At 53.6% G+C, this 19,666-nt stretch overlaps 1 protein-coding gene across 1 annotated transcript in view; it reads left to right on the top strand.

The window, feature by feature from the left end:
- RIOK1 (RIO kinase 1) overlaps positions 1–19,666 on the top strand; it is a 108,505-nt gene that overhangs the window by 20,807 nt on the left and 68,032 nt on the right. Inside the window, exon 7 of the mRNA XM_075316462.1 lies at positions 4,060–4,172. Within this exon, the coding sequence (XP_075172577.1) occupies positions 4,060–4,172 (113 nt within the window). The remainder of the gene's footprint in view (positions 1–4,059; positions 4,173–19,666) is intronic.

Raw genomic sequence — 19,666 nt, 5'->3', positions numbered from 1 at the left:
GTCCTTTCGGCCCTCAGCCAGGTCCCAATCATCCACGTCCAACAGGCCACAGAAGGGCCAGAGGAACTCTGATGCATGGCGGTCTAAGTCACGTCCTCCAAAGACCGCCGGAGGCACCGTCTCCAAGGCGGCCTCCTCATGACTTTCGGCCTCCCCAAACCGCATCCTCGGTCTGTGGCAGGCTCTCCCGCTTTTGCGACGCCTGGTGGCCACATGTCCAAGACCGATGGGTGAGAGACATTCTGTCTCACGGTTACAGGATAGAGCTCAGCTCTCGTCCTCCGACTCGTTTCTTCAGAACATCCCCGCCCCCCGAGCGAGCCGATGCACTTTTTCAGGCGGTGAACACTCTGAAGACAGAAGGAGTTGTGATCCCCGTTCCCCTTCAAGAACGTGGTCGCGGTTTTTACTCCAACTTGTTCGTGGTGCCAAAAAAGGACGGATCATTCCGTCCTGTTCTGGACCTCAAACTGCTCAACAGACACGTGAGAACCAGACGATTTCGGATGGAATCTCTCCGCTCTGTCATCGCTTCGATGTCCCAAGGAGACTTCCTAGCATCAATCGACATCAGGGATGCTTATCTCCATGTGCCGATTGCACCGGAGCATCAACGCTTCCTGCATTTCGCCATAGGGGACGAACACCTTCAGTTTGTGGCACTGCCTTTCGGCCTGGCGACAGCCCCACGGGTCTTCACCAAGGTCATGGCATCCGTGGTGGCGGTCCTACACTCTCAGGGCCACTCGGTGATCCCTTACTTAGACGATCTCCTAGTCAAGGCTCCCTCCCGGGTGGCATGCCAACACAGCCTGACCATTGCTCTGGAGACTCTCCAGAGGTTCGGGTGGATCATCAATTTCCCAAAGTCAAAATTGATACCGACCCAATCACTGACTTACCTCGGGATGGAGTTTCATACTCTCTCAGCGATAGTCAAGCTTCCGCTGGACAAACAGCGTTCGCTGCAGACAGGGGTGCACTCTCTTCTACGGGCCCAGTCACACCCCTTGCGGCGCCTCATGCACTTCCTAGGGAAGATGGTGGCAGCAATGGAGGCAGTTCCCTTTGCGCAGTTTCATCTGCGTCCACTTCAATGGGACATTCTCCGCAAATGGGACAGGAGGTCGACGTCCCTAGACAGGAACGTATCTCTTTCACTGGCAACCAAAACCTCTCTTCAGTGGTGGCTTCTTCCCACTTCTTTGTCGAGGGGAAAATCCTTCCTGCCCCCATCCTGGGCTGTGGTCACGACGGACGCGAGTCTGTCAGGGTGGGGAGCGTTTTTTCTCCACCACAGGGCTCAGGGAACCTGGACTCCGACAGAGTCCTCCCTTCAGATCAATGTTCTGGAGATAAGGGCAGTGTATCTAGCCCTAAAGGCGTTCCATCGGTGGCTGGAGGGCAGGCAGATCCGCATACAGTCGGACAACGCCACGGCGGTCGCGTACATCAACCACCAGGGCGGCACACGCAGTCGTCAAGCCTTCCAAGAAGTTCGGCGGATTCTGCTGTGGGCGGAGGCCACAGCCTCCACCATCTCCGCAGTTCACATCCCGGGCGTAGAAAACTGGGAAGCAGACTTTCTCAGTCGCCAGGGCATGGACGCAGGGGAATGGTCTCTTCACCCGGACGTGTTTCAAGAGATCTGTTGCCGCTGGGGAACGCCGGACGTCGACCTCATGGCGTCTCGGCACAACAACAAAGTCCCGGCATTCATGGCACGGTCTCAAGATCACAGAGCTCTGGCGGCGGACGCATTAGTTCAGGATTGGTCGCAGTTTCGACTGCCTTATGTATTTCCTCCTCTGGCACTGCTGCCCAGAGTGTTACGCAAGATCAGGTCCGACTGCCGCCGCGCCATCCTCGTCGCTCCAGACTGGCCGAGGAGGTCGTGGTACCCGGATCTGTGGCACCTCACAGTGGGTCAACCGTGGGCACTCCCAGACCGACCAGACTTGCTGTCTCAAGGGCCATTTTTCCATCTGAATTCTGCGGCCCTCAACCTGACTGTGTGGCCATTGAGTCCTGGCTCCTAGCGTCCTCAGGGTTATCTCAAGATGTCATTGCCACTATGAGACAGGCCAGGAAACCAACGTCCGCCAAGATCTATCACAGGACTTGGAGGATCTTCTTATCCTGGTGCTCTGATCAGGGTTTTACCCCCTGGCCGTTTGCCTTGCCCACTTTTCTTTCTTTCCTTCAATCCGGAATGGACAAGGGTTTGTCTCTCGGCTCTCTCAAGGGACAAGTATCGGCGCTTTCCGTGTTTTTTCAAAAGCGTCTAGCCAGGCTTCCGCAGGTCCGCACGTTCCTGCAGGGAGTTTGCCACATAGTCCCACCTTACAAGAGGCCGCTGGAACCATGGGATCTTAACAGAGTGCTAAAGGCTCTTCAGAAACCACCTTTCGAGCCACTGCGGGATGTCTCCCTATCACGTCTTTCGCAGAAGGTGGTTTTTCTAGTGGCAGTCACATCGCTCCGTAGAGTGTCGGAGTTGGCAGCACTGTCATGCAAAGCCCCCTTCCTGGTTTTTCACCAGGATAAGGTGGTTCTGCGTCCGGTCCCGGAATTTCTCCCTAAGGTGGTATCCCCTTTTCATCTCAATCAGGATATCTCCTTACCTTCTTTTTGCCCTCATCCAGTTCACCAATGTGAAAAGGATTTGCACTTGTTAGATCTAGTGAGAGCACTCCGGCTCTACATTTCTCGCACGGCGCCCCTGCGCCGTTCTGATGCGCTCTTTGTCCTTGTCGCTGGCCAGCGCAAGGGGTCGCAGGCTTCCAAGTCAACCTTGGCTCGGTGGATCAAGGAACCGATTCTTGAAGCCTACCGTTCTTCTGGGCTTCCGATTCCTTCAGGGCTGAAAGCCCATTCTACCAGAGCCTTGGGTGCATTCTGGGCATTGCGGCACCAGGCTACGGCTCAGCAGGTGTGTCAGGCGGCTACCTGGTCGAGTCTGCACACTTTCACGAAACACTATCAGGTGCATGCCTATGCTTCGGCAGATGCCAGCCTAGGTAGGCGAGTCCTTCAGGCGGCGGTTGCCCACCTGTAAGAGGGGGCCGTTTTTTCGGCCCTTTTTATTGAGGTATTCTTTTACCCACCCAGGGACTGCTTTTGGACGTCCCAATTGTCTGGGTCTCCCAATGGAGCGACAAAGAAGGGAATTTTGTTTACTTACCGTAAATTCCTTTTCTTCTAGCTCCTATTGGGAGACCCAGCACCCGCCCCTGTTCCCTTCGGGCTGTTGTTCTTTTGTGTACACATGTTGTTCATGTTGAATTGTTCTTTTGGTTCATGGTTCAGTTCTCCGAACATCCTTCGGATTGAATTTGCCTTAGACCAATTTATAAGTTTCTTCCTTCCTGCTTTTGCACCAAAACTGAGGAGCCCGTGATGCACGGGAGGGTGCATAGGCAGAGGGGAGGGGTTACACTTTTTAAAGTGTAATACTTTGTGTGGCCTCCGGAGGCAGAAGCTATACACCCAATTGTCTGGGTCTCCCAATAGGAGCTAGAAGAAAAGGAATTTACGGTAAGTAAACAAAATTCCCTTCTTATTGGACAAGCTTGTGAATTTTTTTAACCCCTTAGATACAAGTAAACCTATACATGTTTCGTGTCTACAAACTCGCACCGACCTCAGGCATCACAGCGACACATCACCCTTTACCATATAGTGAACAACATGAATAAAACATCCCAAAAACTATTGTGCCATCACACTTTGTTTTGCAGTTTTTCCACACTTGGAATTTTTTTTTCTGTTTTCCAGTACACCATATGGTAAAACTAATGGTTTCATTTAAAAGTACAACTCGTCCCGCAAAAAACAAGCCCTCATATGGCAAGATTGACGGAAAAATAAAAAAGTTACGGCTCTCGGAAAAAGGGGAGCAAAAAACAAAAACGCAAAAACGGAAAGTGCCCGGGGGCTGAAGGGGTTAAAATGGTCGTCTTGTCTTATTAAACAGCTGCAGTTATTACAGCGTGTTTGCTATAATCTATAGTAATATAACATTGTTAATGTATTCTACTTGCTTGACTGTCCTTTTAGGCAAATGTCTACCATGCTAGCACCTCCAATGGAGAAAGCCGAGCCATTAAAATTTATAAAACCTCAATTCTAATGTTTAAGGATCGTGATAAGTACGTTAGTGGGGAATTCCGGTAAGGTCATTGGAAAACTTGGTGTTTTGTATGTTTTTTTTTATACTGTGTATTCATGACTGATTGAGAACAATAAAGCTAAAATAAGCCAAAGCCAGAGTGCATTGTGAAAGCAGCTAAGGCCATGTGCCCACGTGTGTGCGCTCTGCACCGCAGCGTAAAGTCACTGCATGTCCGCTTCAGAGCGCAGCTGAAAAGCTCCCTTCTGAAACTTTGGTGACTGCAGAATTCGTGCGCTCTGGATGCTGCCTCTCCCTATAGACAGAATGGAGACAGCATGCAAAGCGCACGAAAGAAGTGACATGTTGCTTTTTAGAATGCAGCGATTTGGCAGCATGCAAATCGCTGCGTTCTAAAACGCAACGTTGGCATGGATTATGCAAAATCTTCATAGACTGTGCTGGGGACGCAGGACGCATGCAGTTATGCTGCAGTGCAATACGCAGCGTAACTGCACGCAAATACACAACGTGGGCACAGAGCCTAAGGGTATGTTGACACAGGGCTTTTATTGGTAAGTGTTTGCTGTGTTCTTTTAGCTGCAGATTTGCCTTGGTTCTATGCAAATCCATGCTAAAAAAAAAAGCTGCTTTTTACAGTCCCAGCAAAGTCTGAGATTTCTGGAATCTCATATATACGTACGTACACACACACACACACACACACACACACACACACACACACACACACACACACACACACACACACACACACACACACACACACACACACACACGCCAAGTTTTTTTCTTCAGCGCTCTATTGGGAGACCCAGACGATTGGGGTATAGCTACTGCCCTCCGGAGGCCACACAAAGCACTACACTAAAAAGTGCAAGGCCCCTCCCCTTCTGGCTATACCCCCCCGTGGTATCACGGGTTCTCCAGTTTTCAAGCTTTGTGCGAAGGAGGTCAGACATCCACGCATAGCTCCACAGATTTTAGTCAGCAGTAGCTGCTGACTATTTCGGATGGAAGAAAAGAGGGCCCATATAGGGCCCCCAGCATGCTCCCTTCTCACCCGTGGATGGTGTTGTAAGGTTGAGGTACCTATTGCTGGTACAGAGGCTGGAGCCCCACATGCTGTTTTCCTTCCACATCCCCTTGTAGGGCTCTGTGGAAGTGGGATCCTGCCGGCCTCTAAGCTCTGACGCCGGGCTCCGTCCACAGACCCAGTTGAACCTGATGGATATGGAGCAGGAGTACATTCAGGGACATGGCCCTGCATCATACAGGTACTCTGTGTCCCCGGCAGGCACAGACACACTCCGGGCTGGCTGGGTGTTGTAGTGCGCCGGGGACCGTAACGATTGAGTTGGTGTTCCTGCAGTTTACTGGGGGACTTTGTGTTGTGGGAACGCAGCGCCGACCCCCACTGGACCGGGCGGCGCTGCTGTGACTTGTAGTGCGCCGGGGACACGCCGACCGCGCTTTTACGGCGGCGGCGTTTATAAATCCAGTCCCCGGCTTTTGCGGCCTAGCTCCGCTTCGTTCCCGCCCCCACCCTGTCAATCAGGGTAGGGGAGAGACGCTGTTTCGCAGCAGCGACGAGGGCTGGAGCCTGATTTACATGCTCCAGCCCTCTCACTAGGCACAGAGGGAAGCAGGCTTCCCGCTCTTAGTCAGGAACGCCCAGGGCCCGCCCCCCCTCCTCTCCCAGGACGCCGGCAGCCATTACATGCAGTCTGGCTAGAGGAAGGACGCAAGGCTCTGGGAGACCTGGACTAGGGGGCTTTTGGAGACCACACACCCGCTCTTAAGCGGGCGGTAAGCGGCATTTCAGCTGGCCCCTCTAGTGCCTCAGTGTGTATTGGTGTATTGTGTCACCAGATATATATATTTATTTATTTCTTGCACTGTGAGGTCGCTTCCTGGCTGGATACCCCAGATAGCTCTGAGGAGGCAGCAACATGTCATCCACAAAACGCAAGGCTGCCAAGGCAAGGGCTGTGTACACTGCGTGTGCTGCATGTGGGGCTGCTCTACCAGCAGGTTCCAAAGACCCCCATTGTGTGCAATGCTCAGATCCGGTGCTGCTTCGCCAGCCGGAGTCCGGAGAGGTAGTGACCCAGGCTGAGACGCTTGTAAGTCCTGCCCCGGTGTCAGGGACAGACTTTGCAGTTTTTGCTGACGGAATGTCTGTGACTATGGCAAAAATCCTTGAAACTTTGCAATCCATGACTGGGGCTCAGTCTATGGACACGGCGAGGTCTCTGTCCTCTAATCCCCCTCAGTTGGAATTATTCCAGACTGCAAGGGGGTCCCCGGCTTCCCAGGCTGAGTATTATGACTCAGATGATAGCCCCAGCCACCCTAAGCGAGCTCGCTGGGAAAGACCCTCAACGTCATCACACTGCTCAGGGTCTCAGCGCAATCAGTCGCCCTGTGATGCGTCTGAAGAGAGTGATCAGGAGTCTTATCCTGGAACCCCTCTCAATCTGGATACCCCGGATGGGGACGCCATGGTAAACGAGCTTATCTCAGCCATCAATAGACTGTTGGATATTTCTCCCCCAGCTCCTTCTGCAGAGGAGGCAGCTGCAGAGCAGGAGAAGTTTCGTTTCCTATCCCAAGCGTAAATTGAGTGCTTTCTTGGATCACTCTGACTTCAGAGAGTCAATCCAGAAACACGACGCTCATCCAGAAAGGCGTTTCTCTAAACGTTCTAAGGATACACGTTTTCCTTTCCCCCCCTGATGTGGTCAAGCGCTGGACCCAGTGTCCAAAAGTAGACCCCCCGATTTCCAAACTTGCAGCTAGATCCATAGTTGCAGTGGAGGATGGCGCTTCACTTAAGGATGCCAATGACAGACAGATGGACCTTTGGTTAAAATCTGTCTATGAGGCTATCGGCGCGTCGTTTGCTCCAGCATTCGCAGCCGTATGGGCACTCCAAGCTATTTCAGCTGGTTTAGCAAAAGTGGATGCTATCATACATCCAGCGGTGCCGCAAGTGGCGTCCCTTACCTCGCAGATGTCTGCGTTTGCGTCTTACGCTATTAATGCGGTCCTAGAATCTACCAGCCGCACCTCAATGGCGTCCGCCAATTCGGTAGTTTTGCGCAGAGCCTTGTGGTTAAAGGACTGGAAAGCAGATGCTGGTTCCAAAAAATGTTTAACCAGCTTGCCTTTATCTAGAGATAGACTGTTTGGCGAGCCATTGGCTGACATCATTAAACAGTCCAAGGGTAAAGACTCTTCCTTACCCCAGCCCAGATCAAGCAAACCTCAGCAGAAAAAATGGCAGCAGAGGTTTCAGTCCTTTCGAGGTGCGGGCAAGACACAATTCTCCTCGTCCAAAGGGACTCAGAGGACGCAAAGAGTCTCAGATTCCTGGCGGGCTCACGCACGCCCCAAGAAAGCAAATGGAGGAACCGCTTCTAAAGCGGCTACCTCATGACTTCCAGCCCCCCCCCCCCCCCGCATCTCCGGTCGGGGGCAGGCTCTCCCGCTTTTCCGACATTTGGATGTCACAGGTCAAAGACCGGTGGGTGACAAACATTTTGTCTCGCGGGTACAGAATCGAGTTCAGTTCTCGTCCTCCAGCTCGGTTCTTCAGAACCTCCCCACATCCAGACCGAGCAGATGCCCTGCTGCAGGCGGTGGACTCCCTAAGAGCGGAAGGAGTAGTGATCCCTGTCCCTCCTCAGGAACAGGGTCGAGGGTTTTACTCCAATCTCTTTGTGGTTCCAAAAAAGGACGGCTCATTCCGTCCTGTTCTGGACCTAAAACTGCTCAACAAACATGTGCACGCCAGGCGGTTCCGGATGGAAACCCTACGATCTGTCATTGCCTCAATGTCTCGAGGAGACTTCCTTGCCTCAATAGACATCAAAGATGCTTATCTCCACGTGCCAATTGCTACAGAACATCAACGTTTTCTACGTTTTGTGATAGGAGACGACCATCTTCAGTTCGTAGCTCTGCCATTCGGTCTGGCGACAGCCCCACGGGTCTTCACCACGGTCATGGCGGCAGTGGTAGCAGTCTTGCACTCTCAGGGACACTCGGTGATCCCTTACCTAGACGATCTACTGGTCAAGGCACCCTCTCAAGAGGCATGCCAACTCAGCCTGAATGCTACGCTGGAGACTCTACAGTCTTTCGGATGGATCATCAACTTTCCAAAGTCGATCCTGTCACCGACCCAATCACTCACGTATCTTGGCATGGAGTTCCATACTCTAGCAGCGATAGTGAAGCTTCCGCTGAACAAACAGCGATCACTTCAAACAGGGGTGCAATCTCTCCTTCAGGGTCAGTCGCACCCCTTGCGGCGCCTCATGCACTTCCTAGGGAAGATGGTGGCAGCCATGGAAGCAGTTCCCTTTGCGCAGTTTCATCTGCGCCCACTTCAATGGGACATTCTCCGCCAATGGGACGGAAAGTCAACGTCACTAGACAGGAAAGTCTCCCTCTCCCAGACGGCCAAGGACTCTCTACAATGGTGGCTCCTTCCCACCTCATTGTCTCAGGGAAGATCCTTCCTGCCCCCGTCCTGGGCAGTGGTCACGACAGATGCGAGTCTGTCAGGGTGGGGAGCAGTTTTTCTCCACCACAGGGCTCAGGGAACGTGGACTCCGCAGGAGTCCACCCTTCAGATCAATGTTCTGGAAATCAGGGCAGTGTATCTTGCCCTACTAGCCTTCCAACAGTGGCTGGAAGGAAAGCAGATCCGAATCCAGTCGGACAACTCCACAGCGGTGGCATACATCAACCACCAAGGAGGGACGCGCAGTCGGCAAGCCTTCCAAGAAGTCCGGCGCATTCTAATGTGGGTGGAAGACACAGCATCCACCATATCCGCGGTTCACATCCCAGGCGTCGAAAACTGGGAAGCAGACTTCCTCAGTCGCCAGGGCATGGACGCAGGGGAATGGTCCCTTCACCCGGACGCGTTTCAGGAAATCTGTCGCCGCTGGGGAGTGCCGGACGTCGACCTAATGGCGTCCCGGCACAACAACAAGGTCCCGGCATTTATGGCGAGGTCGCGCGATCAAAGAGCTCTGGCGGCAGACGCCTTAGTACAAGATTGGTCGCAGTTCCGGCTCCCATACGTATTCCCGCCTCTGGCACTCTTGCCCAGAGTCTTACGCAAGATCAGATCCGATTGCAGCCGCGTCATACTCGTCGCCCCAGACTGGCCGAGGAGATCGTGGTATCCGGATCTGTGGCATCTCACGGTCGGCCGACCGTGGTCACTTCCAGACCGACCAGACTTACTGTCCCAAGGGCCGTTTTTCCATCAGAATTCTGCGGCCCTGAACCTGACTGTGTGGCCATTGAGTCCTGGATCCTAGCGTCTGCAGGATTATCCCAAGGAGTTGTAGCCACAATGAGACAGGCTAGAAAGTCGACTTCTGCTAAGATCTACCACAGAACGTGGAAGATTTTCTTATCCTGGTGTTCCGCTCAGGGAGTGTCTCCCTGGCCATTTGCATTGGCCACTTTTCTTTCTTTCCTGCAATCGGGGTTAGAAAAGGGCTTGTCGCTCAGCTCCCTTAAAGGGCAAGTCTCGGCACTATCCGTGTTTTTTCAGAAGCGTCTAGCACGTCTTCCTAAGGTGCGCACGTTCCTGCAGGGGGTCTGTCATATTGTGCCCCCGTACAAACGGCCGTTAGATCCATGGGATCTGAACAGGGTACTAGTTGCTCTCCAGAAGCCGCCTTTCGAGCCTCTGAAGGAAGTTTCCTTTTCTCGCCTGTCACAGAAAGTGGCGTTTCTTGTTGCGATCACATCGCTTCGGCGAGTGTCGGAGCTGGCAGCTCTGTCATCCAAGGCTCCCTTCCTGGTGTTCCACCAGGACAAGGTAGTGCTGCGCCCCATTCCGGAGTTTCTCCCTAAGGTCGTATCCTCGTTTCATCTTAATCAGGATATCTCCTTGCCTTCCTTTTGTCCTCATCCGGTCCACCGGTATGAAAAGGACTTACGTTTGCTAGATCTGGTGAGAGCACTCAGAATCTACATTTCCCGCACGGCGCCCATGCGCCGTTCCGATGCACTTTTTGTCCTTGTCGCTGGCCAGCGCAAGGGGTCGCAGGCTTCTAAAGCCACCCTGGCTCGATGGATCAAAGAACCAATTCTGGAAGCCTACCGTTCTGCTGGGCTTCCGGTTCCTTCAGGGCTGAAAGCCCACTCAACCAGAGCTGTGGGTGCGTCCTGGGCTTTGCGACACCAGGCTTCGGCTCAACAGGTGTGCCAGGCAGCTACCTGGTCGAGTCTGCACACTTTCACCAAACATTATCAGGTGCATACCTATGCTTCGGCGGATGCCAGCTTAGGTAGAAGAGTCCTGCAGGCGGCAGTGACATCCCCGTAGGGGAGGGCTGTTTTGCAGCTCTAACATGAGGTATCTCTTTACCCACCCAGGGACAGCTTTTGGACGTCCCAATCGTCTGGGTCTCCCAATAGAGCGCTGAAGAAGAAGGGAATTTTGTTACTTACCGTAAATTCCTTTTCTTCTAGCTCTTATTGGGAGACCCAGCACCCGCCCTGTTGTCCTTCGGGATTTTTTTGTTGTTTGCGGGTACACATGTTGTTCATGTTGAACGGTTTTTCAGTTCTCCGACGTTATTCGGAGTTAATTTGTTTAAACCAGTTATTGGCTTCCTCCTTCTTGCTTTGGCACTAAAACTGGAGAACCCGTGATACCACGGGGGGGTATAGCCAGAAGGGGAGGGGCCTTGCACTTTTTAGTGTAGTGCTTTGTGTGGCCTCCGGAGGGCAGTAGCTATACCCCAATCGTCTGGGTCTCCCAATAAGAGCTAGAAGAAAAGGAATTTACGGTAAGTAACAAAATTCCCTTCTTTTTTCTGACTGTTTTGTCAAATACCTGCATTTCTTTGTCGCTCCATTGGGAGACCCAGACAATTGGGTGTATAGCTTCTGCCTCCAGAGGCCACACAAAGTATTACACTTTAAAAAGTGTAACCCCTCCCCTCTGCCTATACACCCTCCCGTGGATCACGGGCTCCTCAGTTTTATGCTTTCTGTGGAAGGAGGCACACATCCACTCATGCATTCTCATATTAGTTATGTCGGTTGGAAGAAAAGAGGGCCCCCACGGGGCCCCCGGCATGTTCCCTTCTCACCCCACTACGTCGGCGGTGTTGTTAAGGTTGAGGTACCCATTGCGGGTACAAAGGCCGGAGCCTCATGCCGTCTCCTTCACCATCCCTTAGCGGCTCTGGGAGAAGTGGGATCCTGAGCGGTCATCCATTTGCTGGGACCGTGCTCCCTCCGCAGCCCCTGTGGGAATCTGCCGGACCGGAGTCTATTCAACCTCAGGGACCGGGCCCTGCAACTCTAAGGTACTCTGTGTCCCCATTGGAGACTGTGCAGGAGCGCACCTTCTTCCCGGACGCTGCGGCAGCTGCTGAATTGAGAAGACCGGCGGACTTCTGCGCCGACCGTGCCTGCTTGTCGGGCGCGGTCTCAAATTTAGTCCCCGGCTTCATCGCGGCCTAGTCGCAAAAATCCCGCCCCCGGGCCTGCCAGTCAGGGGTAAGGGCGGGACTGCCGACCTGACGTCGGATGTGAGGGCTGGAGCATCCTGCATGTTTCCTCCCCCCTCACTGATCACTGTGGGGACCCCAGATTCCCGCACTTTCCTGGCGCCGCCCACGGCTCCACTCCTCGCCTGAGAGCTCCGGCAGCCATTTTTTGGGCATTCTGCCGGTGGAGGATTCTCAGGAACAGCTCTGCAGCTCCGGGGGACCTAAGGCTGGGAATCTGGAGGCACACACTCCGCTTGTTAGCGGTCGGTAAGCCACACCGGTCACCCGGTGCTGGTCCCTCCTAGGGTGCCGGAATAGATACGTATTTATATATATATATATATATATTTCTGTTCGGTCGGGCTGTATACCCTTTTTTGCCCATATACCCTCAGTGATCATTCTCCTAGGAGACAACAGCATGTCGTCCACAAGGAGCAAAGCTGTTAAGGCACAGGGTTTTTTTGCGGCCTGTACCTCTTGTGGGGCTATGTTACCTGTAGGTTCCACCTACCCTCACTGTGAGCAATGCTCGACCCCTGTTTCGCTTGCTCAGCCGGAGCCTCGGTCACTAGTGGGCCCCTCGGCTCATGTAGACCCCCCTGCTCCCCCTGTCCAGGCGGCAGGGACAGAGTTCGCCTCTTTTGCTGAGAAACTCTCTGAGTCACTTTCACAATCCATGGCTCAGTCTATGGACAAATGGTCTGCCAAGCTGCTAGAAGCTTTGCAGTCCAGACCGGTCCTTACACAGGCCCCGGCCCCTGTTGGATCGTCGCCTCCAGGCCCCTCTCGGTCCGAGCCGCAGCGCGCTCCCAGGTTGGGCCCTAGGTCCCACGCGGAGGACTCCTGCCAGGACCACAGTCCTAGACAGGCTAAGCGGGCTCGCTGGGAATCTTCCCCGACTTCTTCACGCTGCTCGGGTTCCCAGCTTGAGGACTCTCTGGAGGACGAGGCGGACGTCGCAGCTCAGGGTTCTGACCCTGACGTCGCCCTTAACCTTGATACACCTGAGGGGGACGCATTAGTGAATGATCTTATCTCGTCCATCAACCAGGTGTTGGATCTTTCTCCCCCGCCTCCTACTGTGGAGGAGTCGGCGTCTCAGCAGGAGAAACACCAATTTCTGTTCCCCAAACGTACACGTAGTGCGTTCTTCGATCACTCTAACTTCAGAGACGCTGTCCAGAAGCCCAGAGCGGTTCCGGACAAGCGCTTTACTAAGCGCCTCACTGACACGCGTTACCCCTTCCCCTCTGAAGTCGTTAAGGGTTGGGCTCAATGTCCCAAGGTGGATCCTCCAGTCTCTAGATTGGCGGCTAGATCTGTGGTATCGGTTGCAGATGGCTCATTGCTAAAGGATGCCACTGACAGGCAGATAGAGCTCCTGGTGAAGTCCATCTATGAGGCCACGGGCGCGTCTTTTGCCCCGGCCTTTGCAGCCGTGTGGGCACTCCAAGCTATCTCAGCTTGTCTGGCTGAGATTAATGCTGTCACACGTAATTCTGCTCCGCAAGTTGCGTCTTTGACTTCTCAAGCGTCAGCTTTTTCTTCCTACGCCATGAACGCAGTCCTAGACTCTGCTAGCCGTACAGCTGTGGCATCCGCTAACTCTGTGGCAGTCCGCAGGGCCATGTGGCTGCGCGAATGGAAGGCAGACTCGGCCTCCAAGAGGTTCTTAACTGGTTTGCCGTTTTCTGGCGAACGCTTGTTTGGCGAACGATTGGATGAGATTATTAAGGAATCCAAGGGAAAGGACTCCTCCTTACCTCAGTCCAAACCTAAGAGACCTCAGCAACGGAAAATTCAATCGAGGTTTCGGTCCTTTCGTCCCTCCGCCAAGCCCCAATCCTCTTCGTCCAGCAGGCAGGAGAAAGGCCAGAGGAACTCCTATGCGTGGCGGTCCAAGTCACGCCCCCAAAAGGCCGCAGGAGGCACTGCCTCCAAGGCGGCCTCCTCATGACTCTCGGCCTCCCCTGGCCGCATCCTCGGTCGGTGGCAGGCTCTCCCGCTTTGGCGACGCCTGGTGGCCACATGTTCAAGACCGATGGGTGAGAGACATTCTGTCTCACGGTTACAGGATAGAGTTCAGCTCCCGTCCTGCGGCTCGTTTCTTCAGAACCTCTCCGCCCCCCTGCTCAGGCCGACGCACTTTTTCAGGCAGTGGACGCTCTGAAGACAGAAGGAGTTGTGACCCCTGTTCCCCTTCAGGAACGTGGTCGCGGCTTTTACTCCAACTTGTTCGTGGTGCCAAAAAAGGACGGATCATTCCGTCCCGTTCTGAACCTCAAGCTGCTCAACAGACACGTGAGAACCAGACGGTTTCGGATGGAATCTCTCCGCTCGGTCATCGCCTCGATGTCACAAGGAGACTTCCTAGCATCGATCGACATCAAAGATGCTTATCTCCACGTGCCGATCGCACCCGAACATCAACGCTTCTTGCGTTTCGCCATCGGGGACGAACACCTTCAGTTCGTGGCATTGCCTTTCGGCCTGGCGACAGCCCCACGGGTTTTCACCAAAGTCATGGCATCCGTCGTGGCGGTCCTACACTCTCAGGGCCACTCGGTGATTCCCTACTTAGACGATCTCCTAGTCAGGGCCCCTTCTCGGGTGGCGTGTCAACACAGCCTTACCGTCGCTCTGACGACTCTCCAGCAGTTCGGGTGGATCATCAACTTCCCGAAATCCAAGTTGACACCGACCCAATCACTGACTTACCTCGGGATGGAGTTTCATACACAGTCAGCGGTAGTCAAGCTACCGCGGGACAAACAGCTTTCTCTGCAGGCGGGGGTGCAATCACTTCTTCGGAGTCAGTCACACCCCTTAAGGCGCCTCATGCACTTCCTGGGGAAGATGGTGGCAGCGATGGAGGCAGTGCCGTTCGCGCAATTCCATCTACGGCCGCTCCAATGGGACATTCTCCGCAAATGGGACAGGAGGTCGGCTTCCCTCGACAGGAACGTCTCTTTACCTTGCAACTAAGACGTTACTTCAGTGGTGGCTCCTTCCCAATTCTCTATCGCAGGGAAAATCCTTCCTACCCCCAACCTGGGCTGTGGTCACCACGGACGCGAGCCTGTCAGGGTGGGGAGCGGTTTTTCTCCACCACAGGGCTCAGGGAACCTGGACTCCGACAGAGTCTTCCCTTCAGATCAATGTTCTGGAGATAAGGGCAGTGTATCTAGCCCTATTGGCCTTTCATCGGTGGCTGGAGGGCAGGCAGATCCGTATCCAGTCGGACAACGCCACTGCCGTCGCATACATCAACCACCAAGGCGGCACTCGCAGTCGTCAAGCCTTCCAGGAAGTCCGGCGGATTCTGCAGTGGGTGGAAGCCACAGCCTCCACCATCTCCGCAGTTCACATCCCGGGCGTAGAAAACTGGGAAGCAGATTTTCTCAGTCGTCAGGGCATGGATGCGGGGGAATGGTCTCTGCACCCAGAAGTGTTTCGAGAGATCTGTCGCCGCTGGGGAACGCCGGACGTCGATCTCATGGCGTCACGGCACAACAACAAAGTCCCGGCATTCATGGCACGGTCTCAAGATCACAGAGCTCTGGCGGCGGACGTGTTAGTTCAGGACTGGTCGCAGTTTCGACTGCCTTATGTGTTTCCTCCTCTGGCGATGCTGCCCAGAGTGTTACGCAAGATCAGGTCCGACTGCCGTCGCGCCATTCTCGTCGCTCCAGACTGGCCGAGGCGGTCGTGGTACCCGGATCTGTGGCATCTCACGGTGGGTCAACCGTGGGCGCTTCCAGACCGCCCAGACTTGCTGTCACAAGGGCCATTTTTCCATCTGAATTCTGTGGCCCTCAACCTGACTGTGTGGCCATTGAGTCCTGGCTCCTAGCGTCTTCAGGGTTATCTCAGGATGTCATTGCCACCATGAGACAGGCCAGGAAGCCAACGTCCGCCAAGATCTATTACAGGTCTTGGCAAATTTTCTTATCCTGGTGCTCTGATAACGGTTTTCCTCCATGGCCGTTTGCCTTACCCACTTTTCTTTCATTCTTTCAATCCGGAATGGACAAGGGTTTGTCACTCGGTTCTCTCAAGGGCCAAGTATCGGCGCTCTCCGTATTTTTTCAAAAGCGTCTAGCCAGACTTCCGCAGGTCCGCACGTTCCTGCAGGGAGTTTGCCACATAGTCCCACCTTACAAGCGTCCGCTGGAACCCTGGGATCTTAACAGGGTGCTAACGGCTCTTCAGAAACCACCTTTCGAGCCGCTGCGGGATGTCTCTTTATCACGTCTTTCACAAAAGGTGGCCTTTCTAGTGGCAGGTACATCACTCCGGAGAGTGTCTGAGCTTGCAGCGCTGTCATGCAAAGCCCCCTTCCTGGTGTTTCACCAGGATAAGGTAGTTCTGCGTCCAGTCCCGGAATTTCTCCCTAAGGTGGTATCTCCTTTTCATCTCAATCAGGATATCTCCTTGCCTTCATTTTGCCCTAATCCAATTCACCAATGTGAAAAGGATTTGCTCTCTTTGGATCTGGTGAGAGCACTCCGGATCTACGTGTCTCGCACGGCGCCCCTGCGTCGTTCAGATGCGCTCTTTGTCCTTGTCGCTGGCCAGCGTAAGGGTTCGCAGGCTTCCAAGTCAACCTTGGCTCGGTGGATCAAGGAACCGATTCTCGAAGCCTACCGTTCTTCTGGGCTTCCGCTTCCTTCAGGGCTGAAAGCCCATTCTACCAGAGCCGTAGGTGCGTCCTGGGCATTGCGGCACCGGGCTACGGCTCAGCAGGTGTGTCAGGCAGCGACGTGGTCTAGTCTGCACACTTTCACGAAACACTATCAAGTGCATACCTATGCTTCGGCAGACGCCAGTCTAAGTAGGCGAGTCCTTCAGGCGGCGGTTGCCCACCTGTAAGAGGAGGGCCGTTTCGGCTCTTTTTATTGAGGTATTCTTTTACCCACCCAGGGACTGCTCTTGGACGTCCCAATTGTCTGGGTCTCCCAATGGAGCGACAAAGAAGAAGGGAATTTTGTTTACTTACCGTAAATTCCTTTTCTTCTAGCTCCTATTGGGAGACCCAGCACCCGCCCCTGTTCCCTTCGGGCTGGTTGTTCTTTTGTGTACACATGTTGTTCATGTTGAATTGTTCTTTTGGTTCATGGTTCAGTTCTCCGAACATCCTTCGGATTGAATTTACCCTAGACCAATTCATAAGTTTTCTCCTTCCTGCTTTTGCACCAAAACTAAGGAGCCCGTGATCCACGGGAGGGTGTATAGGCAGAGGGAAGGGGTTACACTTTTTAAAGTGTAGTACTTTGTGTGGCCTCCGGAGGCAGAAGCTATACACCCAATTGTCTGGGTCTCCCAATAGGAGCTAGAAGAAAAGGAATTTACGGTAAGTAAACAAAATTCCCTTCTTTTCGTCAGGTTTTTAAAGAATGAGCATGTCAATTCTTTGCTGCAGATTTACTACGTTTTTTCATTGATAAAACCCATTTTGGAGAAAAAAAAAATCTGCAGCAAAAACGCCACTAAAAAAACTCATGAAAAATGCACCAAAAAATGCAGATGACTCAAAGGAGATTTCCTGCCACAAGATCATCTTTTGGTCAGGAAAAAACTTACCAAAAAAGCCCTGTGTAAACATAGTCTAATAATCCTGTAATAAGGGTTTTGCTGCTTAAACAAACATGGCAAATAAAGACTTTGACAGGACAGGCAGCCCTGAATTCTGTGTGTTAACCCTTGCAGCATGCTTTCTTCAGCTTACATAGCAAAAATCTGCTGACTGATTCCCTTTTTAAATGAGCCAAATACTGTTTGTGAGGGTTCCAGGCATGTGGGTATGTCAAATACTTGGGAATTGATTACCCCTCTAAGTCTGCTGTTATACCGATGATACTGTTACAATTTTTTCTTCATCGTTCCTTATGGGAGACCCAGACCATGGGTGTATAGCTTCTGCCTCCGGAGGACACACAAAGTACTACACTAAAAAGTGTAGCTCCTCCCTCCTAGCATATACACCCCCTGCATAACCAAATATAGCCAGTTCAATGCTTTGTGTTCAGGAGGCACACATCCACATTCATGCATTCTCATCTGATTTTCATTTTAAAGAGTTTGAAGAAAAGCGGGTCCAAGCCTGGACTCCCGGCATGTCCCTTCTCACCCCACTGTGTCGGCGGTGTTAAGGTTGATTTCAAGGCTGGACCCTTACATGCTGCGCTCCTTCACCATCCCTCGGGCTCTGGCTTGAAGTGGGAGCCAGCACGGTTCTCACTGCTTTGCAGGAGACCGGTCTCCATCCGCAGCCCTTTCAGGACCCTGCCGGATGGAGCACTCATCCCTCAGGGACCTGGCCCTGTGTCTCACAAGCTAAGTATTGAGACGTTATTGTCAGGGGGGTCCCTTGTACTTTAATGTTGGGGAGAGTGTGTTTTGTACCATTTGTGACATTTCCGGCCGGTTCTCTGGTTTTCACCAGAGAACCGCGCCGAGGGTGCCTGAGTGCCGGCTGCATTGTAAAATTTAGGCCCCGGCTTCGGCTGCGGCCTAGTTTCGTTTTCACTGCCCCTGCATGTCAGTCATGCAGAGGGACAGTGCGGCGCCGCCCACCGGCCGTTCAGCTCAGGGGAGGACACTCCTCTCTGAGGAGATGTTTCCCTCCCCTGTATATCCCCTTGGCCCTCCGGTTCCCGCTCTTGGGCTAGGCCCCGCCCCCCTCCTCACTCCGGCGCCATTTTATCAGCGTTCTCACACTGATCGGCGCTGGCTGCTGCATCTCTGCAACCTGTCTGGGGGTCCGAGCTGTGGAATCCGGAGGGCACACAAAACGGTCTGGTAAGCCACAACCTCTGGTTGTGAACTTTCTTATACACTCTCTGGGGGTCATTCTGAAGGAGTGTATTCTTTACTGCAGAGCTTCCACCTCAGCAGCATGTCTCACACTAGGAGCAAGGCTGCAAGGCTGTACTCAATATGCACTGCATGTAAGCTCGTACTGCCTGAACCGAGCACATATCCTCATTGAGATACCTGCTCTAACATGGTGGTGCCTCAGCCTGGAGTCTCCCCAGTGGTCCCTCCGGCTGCTCCGGCCCCGGTGGCTGAACCCCCGGCTTGGGTAGAAGTGTTTTCTAAATCTATCTCACAGTCCTTCGCCGACTCCATGGGACAGCTGTCCCGGACTCTGCTGAGCAGGCATCAGCCCCCTTCTCAGGGCGCCTGTGCTGCTTCGGCTCGCTCTGCAGAGCTCACAGAGGATTCTTCATCTGCTCCCAGACCCCGTCCTCCTAAGAGGAGACGCAGGGATCCCTCTCCTTCCTCGTCCCGCGGCTCCGATTCACGAGCCGACCCGCAGGACGAGGAGGATATCTTTACTGGGGGCTCGGACGCTACCTCCATGTGCCCCATTGATCTGACCGAGGGTGACGCAGATGTGAGTGACTTGATTGCGTCCATTAATTCTGTACTGGACCTCAATCCGCCAGCATCAGAGGAGCAACCCTCTCTGGCAGAAAAGCACCAGTTTACCTTGCCTAAGAGAACAAGGAGTGTGTTCTTTAACCACTCCAGTTTTCAAGCCACTGTGTCCAAGCGCAGAGCCTGTCCTGACAAACGCTTCCCAAAGCGTGGTTCTGACGACCGTTATCCTTTTCCACCAGAGGTGGTCAAGGAGTGGGCTCACTCACCAAAGGTAGACCCTCCGGTGTCTAGACTCTCAGCCCGGACAGTTGTATCTGTGGCTGATGGCACCTCACTTAAGGATCCCACTGACCGCCAGGTTGACCTCCTGGCTAAGTCTGTCTATGAGGCGGCAGGGGCCTCGTTCTCCCCATCCTTTGCAGCAGTGTGGGCTCTCAAAGCCATCTCTGCTTCCCTAGAGGAGATGCATTCCCTCACTAGGGACTCTATGCCTGAATTGGTTGCCTTAACTTCCCAGGCTTCAGCCTTTTCAGCCTACGCCATGTCTGCCATGCTGGAGGCCTCTCATCGCACTGCGGTGGCCTCCGCTAATTCCCTCGCTATCCGCAGG

This window comes from Anomaloglossus baeobatrachus, chromosome 6 (genome assembly GCF_048569485.1).
Source record: "Anomaloglossus baeobatrachus isolate aAnoBae1 chromosome 6, aAnoBae1.hap1, whole genome shotgun sequence".
In the NCBI taxonomy this organism is placed as follows: Eukaryota; Metazoa; Chordata; class Amphibia; order Anura; family Aromobatidae; genus Anomaloglossus; species Anomaloglossus baeobatrachus.
This window is presented reverse-complemented; position numbering and strand designations above follow the sequence as displayed.